Consider the following 21,597-nt stretch of genomic DNA (forward strand, 5'->3'; position numbering starts at 1 on the left):
TGTTCACAGGACAGAGCAATGTATTTCTGTCTTAAACTGTTAGTTTAGGTATTTCTGTTGCTTATGCCAAACCTAATGCTAACATAGAAGTGTACAAAATCAGTAAAGAACAACAACAAAAAATAAAAACAGAGAGATGTTAAATGATCCGTAGCGAAATATCTGAATGCTGTCAAGTGAAATTAGTTGGAAAAGCGTTCCTGGAGAAAGCAAGTTTTAGACAGTGCACTTTCATGGAAGCCAAGAGGTCTGAGGTCGCTGGCAAGTGCAGATGTTCAGAAACAATGAGAAGTATTTGTTGGGAGCCTTATAAGAATAGATAGTAGAGCATTCACCTCAAGTTCAACGTTTCCAAAACTGACTCAACTCCTTTTTGCCCACCCCTGCCCTGCTCAATCCCTGTTGGTCCAAATATGTCCACTAAAGGAGGAAAAAGGCCACTTCTGGCTGTTGTTTCAGTAACCCGCCCTGCCCCTGTTGCAGTGGTTCTCATGGTGTGGTCCCAGCTCCAGCAGCTTCCGCATCACTAGAGAATTTGTTAAAAGGCAGATTCTCAAGCCCTTTCTCAGACCCACTGGATCACAGTCTCTGAAAGTACCCCTCTCTGTAATTTAATAAACCCAAGGTGATTGTGGTGCATATTAAAGTTTGAGAACCACAGTCCCAGTGATTCGATTCTCACAGCTGGAAGTAGAAATATTGGTGGGATTTGCACATTTTTGAGCCTTAATGTATACTACCAGATTAACCTCAAAAAAGTTGTGCCAGTTTCCAGTCCGATTGCATTCTATGAGTGTGTCAGTTTCCTATAGGCTGACCAACACTAGAATCTGCATATATGTATGTATGTATGTTTGTAAGGCTGAATTTTTTGGGTTTTGGCACATTTTTATAATGGCCTAATCTTTTCCCCCCAGTTATTAGTAGTTTTTATTTATCATTCTGTCATTAGTAAATGAAGGTGCTCTTCACCCCAACATATATACCTAATTCACATTTTTTTCCAATCTAATATTTATTTTTTTGTTTTTAGCTTGAAGGAGAAATCTATTTTTTTCAAAGAATTAATATATTATCACAGAACCATTTATTAAATTTATTCTTTCACCAAGGATTTCAAATACCATGTATCTAAATTATTGGGGGCTGGATGTGGTGGGTCACGCCTGTAATCCCAGCACTTTGGGAGGCTGAGGCAGGCAGATCACTTGAGGCCAGGAGTTTGAGACCAGCCTGGCCAACACAGTGCAACTCCATCTCTACTAAAATAGAAAAAATGAGCTGGCCGTGGTGGCACATGCCTGTAGTCCCAGCTACTCGGGAGACTGAGGCACAAGAATTGTTGAACCCAGAGGCAGAGGTTAGGCGAGCCAAAATCACACTACTGCACTCCAGCCTGGGCAACATAGTGAGACTCTGTCTCAATCAATCAGTAAAAATTAGTTCTTGGATATGTATGTCTATTTCTGAGCATTTAATTGTTTTTCATTTTCTTATCTATAAGGTCGTGGAGAATAAGGACTATGTGTGTTTGGTTCATTGCCCCCAGGAGATGACTCACTACCTGTTAGACAATGGGTTGCTGCATATGTTTAACAGATCATCTGTTTCTTCCTGTGTCATTGCTGCATTTTTTAATTACTGTAGCTTTACAATAAGTATATCATATATTGTTTTTATGTATTTTATGTTATTTCTAAATTTTCTTTGGCCAATATTCAAGATCAGCATCAAAAACATTTTGTTAAGTCCAAAAACAGGACTCACTAAGAGTTTGATTAAAATATTAAATGTATGGCCTATTGGAAAGACTCATTATCTTTGCAGCATTATTTTAATAAGAAACATGTTACTGCTCCATTTTATTCAGTATATTTATTGTTTATTTATTTTAGTTTTACTTTCTTAATAGTTGTAATAATTTTTCAAGTAATTCTCTTGAAGTTTCTAGGTTTTCAGTAACATTATCTATAAATAATAATTTTGTCTTCTTTCCAGCATTTATTGCATTAGCTATAATTGCCACTGTTAAGTAACAGTGAAAAGAATAAATGTGACTTTGATTTCTTCTTTTTTTTTTTTACAGTGGAAAATAGGCCTTTAAAATGGAAAGCCTGGGAACAGGATTCTCTGCTTAGAGCTAAAATGACAGTGATTCATGATTAAAAAAAAAGAGGAGGAATAAAGGGAGTGGCTTTGAGGATTGTTTAACAGCCTGAATGGCACCTATGTTTATCATATGAGTGACTTCATTTTAGGTCAGATCTGTACACGGATTATTATAAGACTAAATTCAACTCTAGAACCAGGAGTAACGTCATAAATGGTGGGCACTACCTTTCTCAAGCATCAAATCACAAGTAGTTCTCTATACAATCAAATTGCATGGTTATAGAGTTTAGAATTTTTATTTTTGTGTAGATTTCTGCCTTATAGAATTAGTGCCTTCCTATTTACATTATCTTTGAATTCAAAGTATGAGGTATTCCTGGATTTCAGAAATTATTGATCCTTTTAGTAAGAGGGAATAGTGACACCTAGATTGAGAATAAAGACAGAACAAAGAACCACAGAACTGCTTCACGTGCTAAATAATTGCAGGGTTTAGCATTAATGGAATTTGTTTTAATATCTCAGCCTGATTATAACTCAAGCAGTGTACAAAGATCTTGTTACACAACTTGGGAAACTGTGTTTATAATGATTCAGAATTTAGAATGGATTAATAGTCACAACTGTATTACCAAAAACTATCAGTAAATCTTTCTATTCCTAATTGCTGTGCAGATTCGCCCTATTCTTTATACGTCATTTTTATATTTAGTGGCACAGCTCATTTGGTCGATTGAGTTGTGAATAGCTAGTAATTACTTGAGAAAAAAAGAAAACTGTGCACAGCCCTCTAAATAAAGTTGAAAAGAGTATAATAGGCTATTTGGCGTTGCAACTTTATTTTCAGTATGATCTACTTTACTTGTGTATTCTAGGCAAATTGCATAAAGCAATTATTTTACACAGGCACATTTTTATTGGTCATTGTATATCATAATTGTGCTGGCACAGTTCATCCCTTTGCCATAGTTATACTGTTGCTGTCTTGGTTTCAGTTTATTGGCTTCTTAAGTTCCCTGTCTGCTGGCTTTTTGTGGTTACTTGCTTATAAATGGGTTTGTAAATGTCAAAACTAGTAAATGGTTACATCTATGATTAAGGAGGAACAGTATACTGAGCACAAAATATTGACCAATTGTGTATGATTTGAATGATATGCCTGGGAGATAGTGTCTTCTAGTGAGATAAATTGATTAAAATGGTTAGTTTATTTGCTGAATTACCAAATATCTACTATTATCTGACTTTTGTTTTTGATCATAAATCTGTTCTTTAAAAAAATTTCAAAACTCCATTCTTCTAATCAGATCCAGTGTAAAGATGTGAAGAGTTAAAGATCTCAGCATAACATGAGATCTTCAGCACTACTATCAACCAAAGAGAGCAAAGGGGGAAATTAATGTTATTGAGAAAAGACAGAGGAGACACAGAGGTCAGCAAGGATGCAAGAAACCAAAGATGAAGATGTCAAATAATTAGATTTTAAGATGTGAACTGAATAGCAAGAACTACCTCTTAGCACTTCTATATTGGTGACTTTGGTGGTAGACACCCAGACGTGCTATTGAGTGAACAGTGGTGACTGTCTACCAGCCACTTACACTAGGAGACTCCGGTGCCTCATCTCCCTCACCCCTCACATCCTGTAAGTTGCACTTGACTCTAAATCTGAACCATGTCATTAATCCCTCTTCCTTTCCCTTTCCACTGCCACTGCTCTGCTTCAAAGATGATAATGCAAATATGATCACCTTTGCTTCCTAATGATCTTCTGTCTTCTCATTAAAAGTGTAGACACCACACAACCATTAGGATTACTGGTCTAAAACACAGAAGTGATAATACCATACGCTTGTTTAAAAACTACAAGGCTTCTTACTGTATAGTTAGAAGTCCAAACTTTTTAGCATGCCATTCAAAACTTGTTAAAATCGGATCTCACCCAACTTTTCTCTAACCTACTATACCACTGTAGCCTTCCACATGCTAACCACACCGTATTACTCGGAGTTCCCTAAAACCTGCTGTAAGTTAGAGCTCATGCCGTCATGTTTTTATATTATTTTTATTTTGTTTTTTTGAGGCATGGTCTGTTTCACCCAGGTGGTAGTGCAGTGGCACAATCATGGCTCACTGCAGCCTCTAACTCCTGGTCACAAGTGATCCTGCTGCCTCAGCCTCCCAAGTGGCTGGCAGTATAGGCATGTGTCACTATGCCTGGCTAATTTTTTTTCACAGAGACAGGGCCTCACTATTTTGTTCAGGCTGGTCTGGAACTTCTGGGCTCAAGCCATCCTCTTGCCTCAGCCTCCCAAGGTGTTGGGATTTACAGGCATGAGTCACCATCCCTGGCTTTCCATGTTCTTATTTAAAATATTTCTTTCTCCTTCTCCTGGAATCAAGTCCTATAAGGTCCAACCAGATTATGCCTTCTCTTTTAGGAGTTTTCCTCATTTTATTTCCTTTAACCTCCAGCAGAATGGACCTTCTGTTTCCATTATGCCTTCTGCATATCTCCTGTTAAACTCCATTTCACCTTGTATCGTAGATTCCGCAATACATTGATTCCTTGTGGATGCTGGTTTGTCCTAATATCCATCGTTTATGTAGCAGAATGCCTGTTACATAAAAGTACTATGCACATCATCTCATTTAATCTTCATAGCCACCAATGAGGTTGGCCTATTTATATATCATCTCTACTTTAAAAATAAGTAAACTGAGCTGAAAAGGCCTCACAGCTGGTACAAGGCAAAACTTGAACCCTAACCTAGATTCATGTAACTCCTTAAGTCCACACTCTTAACCACTTTGCTTTATTTCTCTCTCCACACCTGTGCATCCTTAGTACCCGCTTTTCAGTGGATACTCTGTAAGTGCCTATTCACTGAATGAATAACTCCAGTTCACGCAGTAATTCAGGACATGCTGGCAGTATGGTTTCCATTGAAAGGGAGAGTGCACCATCCATAAAAATCTTAAGTCTTCAAACCACATACACAAAACAATTCAATATGTTGTTGATTGGGTCTCAGAAATATTCAACATGGGAAAAGGCTTTAGTGTATAAATATGGCTAGCCTTTGTAACACAGAGCACAGCATAGTATTGCACAACCATAAGACAGTTTGAATTGATTTCTAGGAGACTGCTGCCCCCTTACTTCTGTCTTGATTATGAATGTTCTCAGAAAGCAGATAATCTAATTGAACTTCACTGCCATAGCACATTACAGAGCCAGCTATACTACATGTAAACTCTGAGATGGACTACAGTAAACAGAGGAATAGTTAGGATGAGCAAGGTCTGTTGCAAAAAACAAGGGTTTTTTCGGGGTTTTTTTTTTTTTTGTAAACTATAAAGCTGAAAAGTGCTTTAAATGCCATGTGTTATTAAATGTGTGTATAAATGAGTATAGAACCACTTGTCTTTTCCTGGGTTATCTTAAGTGTTAGGTTGCAAATCAGAGCACAATATTTAATGCTTAAAGATCTTGCGAGTGAATTTTAGTAATAAATAGTGATTTTAGTTAATCTTTTTTTGTCATCCGATTTTCTTTATTGACTTAGTAAAATGTAGTATAGATTTAATTGTAACTTTTCTTCTCTGTTATTTCTTTAGTGTTGTTAATAACAGTACTGGTAGTGGAAGGGATTGCTGTGGCCCAAAAAACCCAAGGTAAAGTACTGACATTGGTGACTTACTGCATGTTTAAGACAAGGGACTGGCTTATTTGAAAGGATTGCAACTTTGAGTACTATTTCCATAATCCCTCTGGGGTGTTCCAGTGACCTAAGGCTTTCTGTCAGCCCAACAGCCTCAATTTAACTGGGTTCAGCTGCAGTTAACTAGAGTAAATTGTCAGCATAAAGTCCTGCCCTGATAAATTTAAAAAATTGACATCACTAGTAGCTGCTAGCATACTGTGGATTTTATCCAAAAATTAAATGAGATTTATATTTTATCACTAAGCAAAGATAAAAGTTCCTTTTTCTAATTTAAACAAATGAAACACTTCAATTAATGTTTTATTCAAAGCTTGGTCCTGTTCTTTTGTCTTGATTTATGACAGATAATTAGCTAGTGTGATTTTTTGGAACCAGATTTTTATGTCTAAATTTAGTACATTTTCAGTGTAACCTTGTTTGTTTTTTATTTTCATCTAAGTAATACATATGATAAAAATCAAAGCATTCCTAAAAGTTAATTAGGAAAAATCAGTTCCCCATCTTGCCCTATTTAACTTCCTGCTCCATGGAAATAATCACTCCTGGCTGATTCTTTTTGTATTTCTCTTCCTTTCTCTGAATAACATGCTGTATTGCTACTTCTTGGTTATTTCAGTTTTAGACATTAGATACTGATTTTTCACTGTGGAAGGTGAGAATTTAGCTCTTTCACACACCTGTTGTCCACCCTATCCGTATATGAGTGTTGTCGTACCTTTCATTTGTACCACCCTTCTCAGTACAGTTCTGTCATAATTCTGGTTAACTCAATCAGTATTCAGGATATACATTAAGTTACTCATTTAGTTGACTTTTGTCTTTCCATTTTAATTTTTTAAATTCCCTTTCCTCAATTTTCTCTCTTCTGTCTTTTCAGGAATTCCTATTATTTTACTTGGTATGGCCCTCTTGGTTTTTGTTTCTAGCTCTTCTATTTTCCGTCTCTCTTTGCTCCACATTCTCTGAGACTTCTTCAACTTTACCTCTAAACCAGGAATTAGAATACGTCTTCTGTAAAGGGTCAGATCATAAGTATTTAAGGTGCTGTAAGCCCTACAGTCTCTGGAGCAACTCCTCTAACTCCTTGACTCTTCTGTCCAGGAACAAAAGCATACAAATGATGGGCATGGGTATATTCCAGTAATGCTTTATTTACAGCAGGCTGTAGGTCATGTCTGACTCAGGGTCATAGTTTGCTGAACTCTTCTGTAAATGTTCTGCTAATTTTTTCATTACTTCTATTTTTGGAAGCTTTTTTTGGTTCTGTTTTCTGAGTATAATTTCTGTTTGTAGACTGTCTTTGTTCTTGTCTTATGGATTTACTTGCTTTTCTTTCTCAGGATATTAAATGATTGTTTTGTGGTAGTGGTGGTTTTTAAATATTTTTCTTACTTAGTCTTTATCTCCTCAGAATTGCTTTTCTCCTGTTTTTTTTAATATTAGAGGCTTTCCTCCAATGTCTGGTGATCCTTGAAGGCTCATATTTTAAGAGGGGTACTAAAATCTGATTGTTAGCTGTCTGCAGGTGTGGGCAAAGATTGGTCACTGGCACTCACTGTTGACACACCTGACATTGGGGAGCTCCTTCCTATGTCTGCATCAGGTCTTTCCTAGGGCTGTTTAGATTCCCAGAAAAGAATCTTCTCTTTTCCTGCTTGAAGGTTCAATATCTGACCAGGAGGCCTTTGTGGGGGTTCAGCAGGAAACGAAGGCTGGGACATGTGCTAACATTCACTCATCTCCCTGTTTTTCTTCTCAGCTGTGCCTGTGTCCCCCAGTCGCTGTTGTTTTACCTTCTCCAAAGAAATCACCTCTAGTGTTCTGATGTGGTTGAAGAGCAGCAGCTAAGCTAGATTTGTGGAGTAGGAGAGGGTACTGAAAACCCAACTCATTCTAAACAGACTTTTAACTAGCGTACACACCACCCCCCACCCCACTTTCTGGTACCTCCAATTGTTACTGCCATATCTATCCCACTGTACTTAAGGGTTTTTATACCCTTTTAAAAATCCTTTTATTGTTGTTTAAGTAGAGTTTCAGGAGGGAGCAGAGCTAAATGCATGTGTTTAGTCTACAATCTTCAACTAAAATCCCTCTGTAACCTTGGAATCTTCTTTCACTGTTGGATAAAACTAAGTATGAGGGTCCCATATCAGAGATCAAATCTTGGGATGCCTTTATTTTTATTTTTAGGTTAGAACTGAATTGTATTGCATCTTACTGACTTAGCAGATTCCCCTCTATGGTTTTGCCCTTTGTTATGTGCATATAAGCCCTTTATTTCCCTTTTCTCTTACATGGCAAACTTGTCCTCTCCCAGCAAGTTTTCCCTCCCTCTCTTTCACTTCTGTACTCAATTTGTTATACTAAATTTGACAGTGGTTCTTATAAAATTTTATATATGTAGCATAGAGTGAGGAATTGTTTGGGAAGTGGTAGGGGAAAGAAAAGAATGATTATCTTCTCCTGTAATGAGTGTTCTAAATGCCATTTTTCCCCAAGATGGACAAAATATTGGAATCAAGCATATTCCTGCAACCCAGTGTGGCATCTGGGTTCGAACCAGCAATGGAGGTCATTTTGCTTCACCAAATTATCCTGACTCATATCCACCAAACAAGGAGTGTATCTACATTTTGGAAGGTATTAGACTAATTTCTTTTATTGGATGAATTTTTACTTTCTTGTAAAACTAAACGTGTTGGTAAAATGACCTATGTAAACCAGTTTGAACAAAATTTAAACATGTATTTGAATTAAACTGTAGTAATGATAAGTATTTCTGCATATTGAATGCATTACAAGATACTAGCAGAAATGTTATGGAAAGTTTGAATCTCCCAAAATATAATTCAACTAGGTACATTAGTATATATGAAAAACTTCTCTGATAAGAAACTTAAACTTACTGGCATCCCTTGTAAGGCTTAATTCAAATTTATGTTCACATAAGTGAGTTCCTTTCATTTCTTCTGTTTATTTTTCTGTGTATTGTGGTACATTGTATCTTGAACTAAGTAAGCAGTAGCATCACTCAAGAATATTTAACTTAGTAGATACCATAGCCAAAAGAAAAGATTACTATAGTTCTACAGAGTAGTATTGTTTTTAAGTTACAACATTTATCATGACTTTTATAGCAGTTGTCACTAAGACCTTTGTCTATGAAGCAGTTAGCAGAACAGTTGTTTTGCTTTCCTCATTTGTGTCAATACATTTATATTCCTTCTTGTTTGTGTTGCCCTGATTTGCTTACTCTTATTTTCTAGCTGCTCCACGTCAAAGAATAGAGTTGACCTTTGATGAACATTATTATATAGAGCCATCATTTGAGTGTCGGTTTGATCACTTGGAAGTTCGAGATGGGCCATTTGGTTTCTCTCCTCTTATAGATCGTTACTGTGGTGTGAAAAGCCCTCCATTAATTAGATCAACAGGGAGATTCATGTGGATTAAGTTTAGTTCTGATGAAGAGCTTGAAGGACTGGGATTTCGAGCAAAATATTCATTTATTCCAGGTAAAGAGCAAGTTATCTTTTAAGTGGTTGGGCATCTCTAACTCTGATTTTAGAATCTTAAGGTTAAAAAAGAGATTAGTTTGGTCAAGTTAATCAAATCAAGACTTTAAACAAATTAGCAAAGTCAAAGGGAAATTATTCCATGAACAAATAAGAACTTAGTAGAAATTGGACATAGAAACGCATCACTTGGATTGGAAGCGTATCAGAGATGGTGCCACATTTTCTTAGATTTTTTTTTTTTTTGTCTTATAGCATATACTCAGGCCAACAACATTAAAAACAATACTTTTTTTAAATGATTCAACAAATTGTCTTGTTTTCAGAATTCCCACAAAAATTATTTTATATGATTTTTCTCATTTAGCTGATTGAATTAACCACCCAACTGAATTTGGGTGGAATATATGAGCAATAGAAAGAATACTGCTCTGCACTTAGATATCAAAGATCTGGGTTTGAATTCTTTCTCTGCCTCCTAATAGCTATAGGACTGTTAAGCACAGAATTATGCCTGAGATTTGCCATTAGTAAAATGGGAATGCCTGCTGTATTACTTTTCTGATGCTGCCATAACTAATTACCTCAAATTTGGCCACTTAAATCAGCAGAAATTGATTTTCTTTCAGCTGGGGAGACCAGAAGTCCAAAATTGAGCAGGGCCTCATTTCCTCTAGGAACCTGGAGGAGAACCTGGTCTTTGCTCCTAGTTTCCCTCTTCACAGCTCTTTCTACTCTTTTCAAGATCCTTAACCTAATGGCATCTTTTGCCTTGAAATGTACAATTTATTCTTTAAAATCTGTATATATTATATATGTATCTATATGCATGCTACTATTCACAGATTATAGGGATTCCACTATGGGTATATTGGGGGTCCACTATATTATCAGCCTGCCCCACTGTATTACCTGCCCCATACACAGTAGATGAGAGCACTCTGAGAATTATAAAGTCCTGTCCAGTATGACATGTATATACCCCTAATGCAGAAACAGAGATGTGCAAGTTATTGTTGCTGTCCTCACCAAGCTTACACACTAACAAGATGAAAAAATAACAGTAAAACAGCTATATGATCTTTTTGCTTTCATTTATTTTCCATGCAAGAAATTTAATTGGAAAAAACTAAAACACTGAAATGAAAATATTCATAATCCTTCCACCATGTATATAAAATCAGTGTTTTTGGTTGTTATTTGGTGTATATCCCTTCCAATATTTTTTTTATATCTGTTTCTTCTGTTTGTTTTACAAAATTGGGATTATGGTACACATATAACTTTATTATCTGCTTTTTGCCTGAAACACATAAACAACATTTTGTTCCCTGTCAGTACCCATATGGGAAATGTTAAGCTTTGCTTCAGTATTTATCTGCTCTTCTTTTTTTCACTTTTGTTCTGTAATCTCCATAGCCAACCAAGTATTTATCTGCTCAATGCCAAAAGGATATTTACAAAAAGTAAAATTTGTTAATAGGCTTTACTTTTTAGAACAGTTTTAGGTTCACAACAAAATTATACAAGAAGTAGAGCATTGCATAATAATGGTAAAGAGATCAATGCAACAAGAAGAGGTAACTCTCCTAAATATATGCACCCAATACAGGAGCACCCAGGTATATAAAGCAAGTTCTTAACGACCTACGAAGAGACTTAGACTCCCGCACAATAATAGTGGGATACTTTAACACTCCACTGTCAATATTAGATCAATGAGACAGAAAATTAACAAGGATATCCAGGACTTGAACTCACATCTGGACCAAGCAAACCCTATTAGGGTTTGCTACAGAACTCTCCACCTCAAATCCACAGAATATACATTCTTCTCAGCACTACATAGCACTTATTCTAAAATTGACCACATAATTGGAAGTAAATCACTCCTCAGCAAATGCAAAAGAACAGAAAACAATCAGTCTCTCAGACCACAGTGCAATCAAATTAGAACTCAGGATTAAGAAACTCACTCAAAACCACACAACTACATAGAAACTGAACAACCTGCTCCTGAATGACAACTGGATAAATGATGAAATGAAGGCAGAAATAAAGATGTTCTTCGAAACCAATCACAACGAAGATACAATGTACCAGAATCTCTGGGACACATTTGAAGCAGTGTCTAGAGGGAAATTTATAGCACTAAATGCCCACATAAGCAGTGAGGAAAGATCTAAAATTTACACCCTATCACAACTAAAAGAACTAGAGGAGCAAGATCAAACAAATTGAAAAGCTAGCAGAAGACAACTAAGATCAGAGCTATACTGAAGGAGACAGACACACACAAAAAAAAACCCTTCAAAAAAAATCAATGAATCCAGGAGCTGTTTTTTTTTTTAAAAAAAAGATCAGCAAAATAGATAGACCGCTAGCCAGACTAATAAAAAAGAAAAGAGGGAAGAATCAAATAGATGCAATAAAAAATGATAAAGGGGATATCATCAATTCCACAGAAATACAAACTAGCATCAGAGATTACTACAAACATCCCTATGCACATAAACCAGTAAATCTAGAAGAAATTGATAACTTCCTGGAAACTTACACCCTCTCAAGACTAAATCAGGAAGCAGTTGAATCCCTGAATAGACGAATAACAAAGTCTGAAGTTGAGGCAGCAATTAAAACCCTACCAACCAAAAAAAGTCCAGAACCAGATGGGTTCACAGCCAAATTCTACCAGACATACAAAGAGGAGCTAGTACCATTCCTCTGAAACTATTCCAAACAATACAAAAAGAGGGAATCCTCCCTAACTCATTTTATGAGACCAATGTCATCCTGATACCAAAACCTGGCAGAGACACAACTAAAAAAATTTCAGGCCAGTATCCATGATGAACATTGATGCAAAAATCTTCAACAAAATACTGGCAAACCAAATCCAACAGCACAGCAAAAAGCTTATCCTTCACGATTGAGTCAGCTTCATCCCAGGGATGCAAGGCTAGTTCAACATACACAAATCAATAAATGTAATCCATCACATAAACAGAGTCAAAGACAAAACCACATGATTATCTCAATAGATGCAGAGAAGGCCTTTGACAAAATTCAACAGCGCTTTATGCTAAAGACTCTCAATAAACTAGGTATGGATGAAATGTATCTTAAAAGAATAAAGCTATTGATGAAAAACGCATAGCCAGTATCATACTGAATGGGCAAAAACTGGAAGCATTCCCTTTGAAAATTGGCACTAGACAAGGTGCCCTCTCTCAGTCCTATCCAACATAGTATTGGAAGTTCTGGCCAGAGCAATCAGCAAGAAAACGAAATATAGGGTATTTAGTTAGAAAAAGAGGAAATCAAATTGTCTCTATTTGCAAATAACATGATTATATATTTAGGAGACCCCACTGTCTCAGCCCAAAATCTCCTTATGATAAGCAACTTCAGCAAAGTCTCAGGATACAAAATCAATGCGAAAAAATCACAAGCATTCCTATACACCAATAAAAGACTTAAATAGCTGGGACTAGAGGCATTAGCCACCATACCCAGCTCTCTTTAACCATTTTTAAGTTGTGCAATTTAGTGGCATTAAGTACATTCACAGTGTTAAGCAACCATCACCAGCATCTATTTAAGCCAAAATTTAGAAGACAAATTGTAATATGATTTAGCAGAAAGGAACTTCTTTCTTTTTTAAGGCCAAATAATATTCTCTTATTGTATACGTGATGTTCTGTTTATCTGTTCAGCTTTGACAGTTGATGTGAGTTTGCAAGTAGCATAAATAAATAATTCACTATGGAATCAAAAGTATAAACGTGATTAAATACCTGTCGATCCTGTAAGTGAGCTTATAAATGACCAATGATATAGTTTACATCCATGAAAGCTTCTCTTACTTTGCTGTCAAATGGAGCATTAGATATAACTTAAGACATCAAGGCTTAAAGTAACTATCTCAGTACCAATAACTTTATTCTTTTTTCTGTTACAGATCCAGACTTTACTTACCTAGGAGGTATTTTAAATCCCATTCCAGGTTTAGTATATTACCACTTGTTCCTCTTGGCATTTTTGATCAGTCATATGTTCCTTTGAACACCTTTCATGTATTCCTTCTAGATTGTCAGTTCGAGCTCTCGGGAGCTGATGGAATAGTGCGCTCTAGTCAGGTAGAACAAGAAGAGAAAACGAAACCTGGCCAAGCTGTTGATTGCATCTGGACCATTAAAGCCACTCCAAAAGCTAAGGTATTATTACGTATTAATTCACTTCAGAGAAGAACATGATAAGGCATGATTTGCAAAATGTGTTATTTTGGTTTGTGAAAATATTTATTGACTACATAAACTGATATTGCAACTTTTTAGAAATATATTTTATTTTACTTACTTTATCGGCACCTACTAAGATCCCAGCATTGTTATAGTTAAATAAACTGGAATTTCTGAAATTTTTTAGGAATATTACACATATATTAAGAGTCCCAATTTTTAAAAATTAAGATTCTTCACGGGGTGCAGTGGCTCACGCCTGTAATTCCAGCATTTTGGGAGGCCGAGGCGGGTGGATCTCGAGGTCAGGAATTCAAGACAAGCCTGGCCAACATGGTGAAACCCATCTCTACTAAAACTACAAAAATTAGCTGGGCATGGTGGCAGGTGCCTGTAATCCCAGCTTCTCAGGAGGCTGAAGCAGGAGAATCTCTTGAACCTGGGTGGCAGAGGTTGCAGTGAGCCATGATCATGCCACGGCACTCCAGCCTGGGTGACAGAGTAAGACTCCATCTCAAAAAGAAAAAAAAAATTAAGACCAGTCAGTTCCTAATTGGTGAGTGTGCATATTCATCAATATGATTATAGACTCATTAACATCTTTATGAGGCGGAAAATAGGCTACAAGAGGTGAAAGTGTGTTCTCAAAGGTTACAGAGTCGGTCGTAGAGATCTAAAAATAAAAACCCAAATGTGTCAAGTCTTCATTCTGTTTTTACCCTGCTGTCCTGTGCTACTCATGGGGCGCTTTTATTGGAAAGAACTGCAGGGAAGGATGTTTTAAAATAACTCTGACAGATTGAGATTGGATACTGACTACTTTTGCATTTAATTTATACTTCTAGGAATATCAGCAGAGTTAAAATTATATTTAATGCGTATTATGTAAAAAGTGGGAAAAAAGGAGAGAGTGAAGGTAGGAAAACATATAACTCTCAAGAATTGTGAAAATCAGATTTAAAGACTGGATAATATGATAGATAAGGTAACCTGAAACCCCATCTACTAGAAGGCACCTGGAAACATTGGATAAAATGTGACAAATAATTCTTTAAAAGCATATGTGTAAGCTCCAGGAAGGAGAAAAAGCAGGTAATGCTTGTGTACGGGAAATGGAGAGAACTACAAATTAATAAACCAAAATTGATGTTACGAATGCTCCTGGCTGATTTTCGTAGCATGTTACAGCACAGGGGTAGACAGCTGGGAACTTGCTTTTAATTCCCACACTGAGAAAAGAAGAGTCCTGTAGTTCACATGGGCTTTGTGAGACTCACATGAAGCTGGAGCCCTCAAAGGGAGGTGATTCACATAAAAGCGTAGATTAGAAAAAGTGTTCCACTGGCACATGCTGATGACAAAGAAACTTGTTTTTCTGGGTTTGGTCTCAGGGTGGAGTTGGGAGTGAGGCTGGGGTCCCCCCTAGCTTTGTACTTAGAACCTGCCTTTATTAGGGTTTGAGAAATGAATTTACATTCCCTGCTCAACCCAGGAGTCACTAAGTCCAAAAACTAACAAATCATCCTGGGTGCATAAAACCTTTGAGTCACCTGGCAAAAATAAATCTAAAAAATCACCAAGGAAGCTTCAGGGTTGGCATGGATAAAACATTGTTGCAGGTCAGCTCATGGCCCCCAAATTCTAAAACGCCTATGCTCACAGCCCACCGTGGGTATAAATTCACCGATGTAACAGACAGGAAGGAGTTCCTTAGATCCCCAAGAACTTGAGTGTTTCACATATCCTACAAGAAGGAAACGAAAAAATGAGAAAGAAAAATGACCATATCCATTTTTAAAATAACCAAATAGGAGGTCTGTAAGTTAAAAGTATGGTTATTAAAAGATAGATCTGAGGAATTACCCAGAGCATAGTGCTAGGAGAGGTGATAGTTTATTAGGATTTTCCAGAACTGTTACTCTGTAGTGCATAAACCTGATGCCCGGTGTTCATGCACACATGTGACATGTGCCTCCCTCCAGCCTTGTTACCATGTCAGTACATTGCCTATCTTACATGAAAAGGAAAAAAAATTCAAGAACTGATGAAAAGCATGACACAGGGTGACTCCCAAGCAGGAAAAAAAAAATTTTTAAGTGACACTGACATTGCACCCCACAGACAAGGAGAAAAGTTTTAAAAAACAGAAAATAGTCTACAAAAGGATGCTATTAAGATTGACACCAGAATTATCAATAGCAAAATGGAATCCCGAAGACAATAGAATACTGCCTTCATAATGTTAAGGTGTTAATTGTCATTTAAGAATGAAGGCAGTGGTGGGGATGTGGGGATGACTAATGGGTACAAAAATATAATTAGATAGGGTTAATAATATCTGGTATTTGATAGCACAGCACAGTGACTACAGTCAACAATTTATTGTACAGTTTAAAATAACTAAGTATAATTTGGGTATTTGTAACACACGTGGTAAATGCTCAAGATGATGGATACCCCATTTATACTGATGTAGTTATTATACACTGTATACCTATATTGTAATATCTCATGTATCCCATAAAGATACTATCATATACCCATAAAAATAAAAAGTAAAAGAATGAGGGCAAAATTAAGGTATTTCTCTGCAAAATAATAAATGAACCAAATGCTACAGTTAATATACAAATGTATCTAACAAGATACACCTGTAATTACAGGAAAATTTAAAAATACAAAACTAGAAAAGAAATAACAGACACATGTCAGAAAAGAGCTGATGTAACTATTAAAATAGAAATCAAGAATGTCACTATCTCACAAGATATAATTTAAAATAATTTAAAGATATTAATATAGCCTTAAAATGCACGAAACATAGATTGATGATTGCAAAGGAAAATTGACAAATCCACAACACAGTGAGTAATTTTTTTTTGTACCTCTTAGTAATAATTAACAGGTCAAACATACAAAAAATTAATATGGTTCAAAAGATTTAAATAACACAGTATATGCTTAATGGACATGTTATCTTACTGCCAACATCCAGAGAATAGGCATACATAAAACATTTATCAAAACAGATACACATGCTCAACTAACAAAGTCTGAACATATATGCAGAGCAGCCTGTGACAAAAATGCAATTAAACCAAGAATCAGCAACCAAAGATTATTTTAAAAGTCTGTATGTTTGGAAAGATATACTACTTAGTAATTTGTAAGTCACAGAAGAAATTAGGATGGAAATTTAAATACATTTAAAATGCATTAATGATGAAAATACTACATATAAAAAACTGAGGTACAGCAAACAGTACCTTGAGAAAAAAGATTGAAATGTAATAAGATTGAACTCAAGAAGTTAAAAGAAAAACAAATCCAAAGAAAGGGCAACAATCATTAGACAGAAATTTAAAAAAAAAAAAAAGATACAAAAAGAAGAAATCAATGAGGACTGACATTGGCTATTTGTAAAAGATAACAATAGGCAGACTTCTGCCAAGATTGATCTAGAAAAAAAGACATAAATAGTATTAGAAATGGAGGAGTTATAAATCAACTACAGCAAAGATCTAGTTGTGAAACAAACCAACTAGAAAGTAGACCTGCTAAACAAAAGAGGAGAAAAACTGTGTTTATAAATAAATGATGATGGGAAAAAGGAAAAACAGGAGCCTATAGATTAAAAGAGATATAAAAGTCAAGTGAATTTATGGATTTAAACAAACTATAAATGGAGGAAACTGATGACGTTAAGAGACATTTAGAAGTTTGAATGCTAGTATTTAATATTAAGTTATTTATTTTTGGGGGTTGATAATAGGATAAAGGTTATTTTTTAAGTGGCTTTAGTGATACAGAAATGTTTACAGATGCAATGATTTAAAGTCTGAGATTTGTCTCTAATATGTAAGGGGTAGAAGTGAGGAGAGACAGATAAAATAAGATTGGGTAGATTATAACTGTTGAAGTTGGAAGCTGGGTACACAGATATATTTTGTCTGTTTTTGCATACTTGAAATTTTAATAAGTGTTTTAGACTATTATAAGAGAATATTATAAACAATGATTTGTCAATAATTTGTAAAGGGTATAAATGGTAAGGTTTGGAGAATATGGAGGGAATCTCTGTTTTTTTTCTCTTAGTCAGAACTCACAACAGGTTGGGAGACTAAAATTCTAAGGAAAACTTGTCTTTCTGGCCAGAAGAACTGGGTAGAAAAGACCATGTTGTCATCTAGAGAATATAAAGGAAGTCTTTAGAGGAGAGAACTAATTCGGGCTTTCCTTCTGAGGTGCCTGTGTGTGAAACAGATCCAGGGAAACATGGCAGCAGTGTTGGGAACCATGTTACAGTATAAACCACCTCTAAATCTCTGAGTGAGTCATATGCTGGGCAAGCCTACCCAGCACAGCAAAGTCTTTGAACATTGGGACCACCACTCAAACAAAGTGAGACAGAACATGCAGTCTGAACACAACTTAGCTGATTGTCTGCGGAACCAAAACAAATAACAAAAAATGACTTCCTCCAGGGATTTTTAACAGAATCCATAGTCACATAGTATTCAAAATGTCCAGGATTCAGTGAAAAATTAGAAAAGAAACTAGGAAAATCTGGTTAATTTTAAAGGAAAGGCAATCAATAGATCCCAAAAACAGAACCCAGATATTAGAATTATCCAAAATTCTTTTTTAAATTTTTTAAAAATAGAAATGGGATCTCACAATGTTGCCTAGACTGATCTCAAACTCCTGAGCTGAAGTAATCCTCCTGCCTTGGCCTTCCAAAGTGCGAGGATTGCAAGTGTGAGCTACCACGCCCAGCCAGAATTATCAAAAATTCTAAAGCAATGATAGAACCATGCTTCATGAGATAGCAGTAAACACTCCTGAAGAGTGGAAAAATAGGACTCAGCAGAGAAATTAATTTTTTAAGTGGAAAATTTAGCACTAAAAGAAAAATCTGAATTTTTAACAAATACAATCACTCTACGGGCTCAATAGGAAAATGGAAAAAATAGAAAGTCACTGAACTTGAAGATGAATCAGTAGAAATTATCCAATCTGAAGTACAGAGAGAAAAAGATTAGAAACAAAGTAATTGAAAACTCTCTATGGGACAGTTTCAAAGGGCCTAGCATTTGTGTTATTTAAGTCCTAGTGGGAGAAGAGATTGGCACAGAATAAATATTTGAAGAACAAATTGCTAAAAAGTCTCAAACTTGGTGAAGGACATACATCTACAGATTTAAGAAGCTCAGTGAACATCAAATGCGATTAACAAAAACAAAAAACAAGACCTGCACACCTCAAAATCAAATTACTTGAAACCAAAGATTGAGATCTTAAGATCTGCCAGAGAAAAATAATGCATCTTGTATGAGGGAACAGTGATTTGAATGACTGTTGTTTCTCTTTAGAAGTGATGAAAGCCAAAGTTAGTAGATCAAAATCTTCACATGCTGGGGTGCGCAGTACAGGGAACTGTGAACTCAGAATTTTATACCTTGCAAAACTTCTTTCAAGAATAAGAAGACAAAACTAAGAGAATTTATCACCTATGCACTTGCTATAAAAGAAATCTTAAAGGAAGTTATTTAGATAAATGATACTTTTATGAAAAAGAATCATGAAACTTCATGAATAAAGGGAAATGAATGGTAACTGGGTAAATTTCAACCATTTTACCAGCATCAGGGATGAAAGAGAGAATGTCACTACAAAGCCTACCAATGTTAAAAAGAATAAGAAAATACTGGGAACAGCTCTATGCCAGAAAATCAGATGACTTTGATGAAATGGGAAAATCTTTTAAAAGCTACACAGCTCTCCAAACGTATCCCAGAAGAAATACGCAACCCAAATCATACTGTGCTTATTCAAAAAATGAATTAGTAAACACCTTCTAACAAAGAAAACACTAGGCCTAGATGGATTCACTAGCAAATTGTACCAAGCATCAGGGAAGATGATATAATGCCAATTCCTTAGTATCATCAAGGAAATCAAAGAGCAGGGAACGTTTCTAAACTTACTTTGTAAGACAAGCATTAGCCTGATACCAGCAGACAGAGACATTATAAGGAAACTATTGATCAGTATTAATCAAGAAAATGCAAACATTTCAATAAAATGTTAGCAAATCTAATTCAGCAATATAAAAAATACTAATAGTAAAGCGTGGTTCATCTCAGGAATACAAGTCTGGTTCAACATTTGAAACATCAACGTAATTTACCATATAGGCTAAAGAAAACTATGATTTTTTCCATTTGTTAAACTTTAATACCCATTCATGACAAAAATCTCAGAAAGATAGGAACAGAAAGGACTTCCATAACCTGGAGAAAGATAACTACAAAAACCTGCAGCTAAACCAGGCACAATGACATGTACCCCCATAGTTCCAGCTGCTAAGGAAGATTGAGAATTGCTTGAGCTCAGGAGTTCAAGGCCAGCCTGGACTTCATAGTAAGACCCTGACTGTTAGGGTAAAAAAAAAAAGGCAAAAAAAACCCCACAGCTGACACCATACCTAATGATGAAAACTCAGTAGCAAGCTATTATACTAGAAGTTATACTAGAAGTTGTAGCCAGTGCAAAAAGGCATACAGATTGAAAAAGAATAAATAAAATTGTTTTTGAAGATATCACTGTCTATATAAAAACTTCCATAACATCTAAAAAGCTCCTGGAACAAATATATCAGGTTAGCAGGGTTGCAGGATGGAAGACCAGTATACAGAAATCAATTGCAGGTCAGCCACTATGGTTCATGCCTGTAATCTCAACACTTTTGGAGGCTGAGGCAGGTGGATTACCAGAGCTCAGGAATTCAAGACCAACCTGAGGAACCTGACAAAACCTGGCCTCTACTAAAAAAAAACTAATAATAATAAAAATAATTAGCTGGGCATGGTAGCTGTGCCTGTAGTCCCAGCTACCCAGGAGGCTGAGGCAGAGGATCACTTAAGCCAAGGAGGCAGAGGTTGGAATGAACCAAGATCGCACCACTGCACTCCAGCCTGGGCAACAAACTTGAGACCCTGTCTCAAGAAAACTAAATAAGTAAATTGAAGTTTTACATACTAGCAATGAAAATTGGAGTTCAAAATTAAGAAAACCGTACTATTCAAAATATTACCCCATCAAAAAAAAAGTATAGTCTCTGTAAACTGAAAACTTACAAGACCACAATGTAAATATTCAGAGATGACCTAAATAAATAGTTATACTGTATCAATGTATTGATAGGCTCAGTAGTGCTAAAATGTCAGTTCTTATGAAGATCTATACAGAGGAATACAATTTCAATCAAAATCACAGCTATATTTTTGTAAAGATTGACAAACTGACTCTAGAACATACTGAAAAAGCAAAGGATTACAAGAGCCAAAATTACTCTGAAAAAAAACAAAGATGGAAGACTCATTACCTAATTTCAGGACTTACTGTGAAGCTTCAGTAACCAAGACTGATACTGACAAAGGACAGACACACAGATCAGTGGAACAGGGTAGTCCAGAGGTTAGATTTATGCAAATATGGTTCACTGATTTTTGACATTCGAAGGAAACTGAGAGACAAAGGATAGTCTTTAACAGATGATGCTGGAACAACTGGATCTCCATATTCAAAGAAAAAAGAATGAACCCTCACCTTCACTGAACACTGTATTCAAAAATTAATTCAAAATAAATCATGGACGGAAGGAGGATACAAGATGGCCATTTAGGAACAGCTCAGGATTGCAGCTCCCAGTGAAAGCACAGAGGGTGAGTGGACACCGCGTTTTTATTGCCCACAGACTAGGAAATTCCCGGGCGGAGGAGCTCCACGGTCGCCAGCGCGGATGTGCCAGCCGGTGCCACTGCTTTGCCCCGTGCGGCTGTTTTGTCGGCGCCCTGGAGCCGCGGTTCTCTGTACAAAATACACCAGTCTGGGCGCCCTTTTGGCTGGCGATTGGAGCCACGGGAAGTCGCCCATTCGCCAGTTCAAAAAGGGGACTGAGCAGAGAACCAGGACAGCAGATTCCAGGGCAAAAAA

At 36.2% G+C, this 21,597-nt stretch overlaps 1 protein-coding gene and 1 non-coding gene across 5 annotated transcripts in view; both read left to right on the forward strand.

Moving 5' to 3' along the window:
* The window catches only part of NETO2 (neuropilin and tolloid like 2), a 64,457-nt gene that overhangs the window by 6,082 nt on the left and 36,778 nt on the right, over positions 1-21,597 (forward strand). For 2 of the 4 annotated variants that reach the window (XM_017517910.2, XM_037734672.1), the window contains exons 2-6: positions 5,734-5,790; positions 8,343-8,483; positions 9,110-9,358; positions 13,320-13,364; positions 13,448-13,575. In XM_017517910.2, the coding sequence (XP_017373399.1) occupies positions 5,734-5,790; positions 8,343-8,483; positions 9,110-9,358; positions 13,320-13,364; positions 13,448-13,575 (620 nt within the window). The remainder of the gene's footprint in view (positions 1-5,733; positions 5,791-8,342; positions 8,484-9,109; positions 9,359-13,319; positions 13,365-13,447; positions 13,576-21,597) is intronic. The other 2 variants (XM_017517911.2, XM_037734673.1) reach the window with 1 other exon arrangement.
* On the forward strand, positions 15,517-15,616 carry LOC119469424. Its single transcript, XR_005198221.1, has one exon. It is a non-coding gene; the product is annotated as a small nucleolar RNA U13 (small nucleolar RNA).

Source organism: Cebus imitator, unplaced genomic scaffold (genome assembly GCF_001604975.1).
Source record: "Cebus imitator isolate Cc_AM_T3 unplaced genomic scaffold, Cebus_imitator-1.0 Scaffold652, whole genome shotgun sequence".
NCBI lineage: Eukaryota > Metazoa > Chordata > Mammalia > Primates > Cebidae > Cebus > Cebus imitator.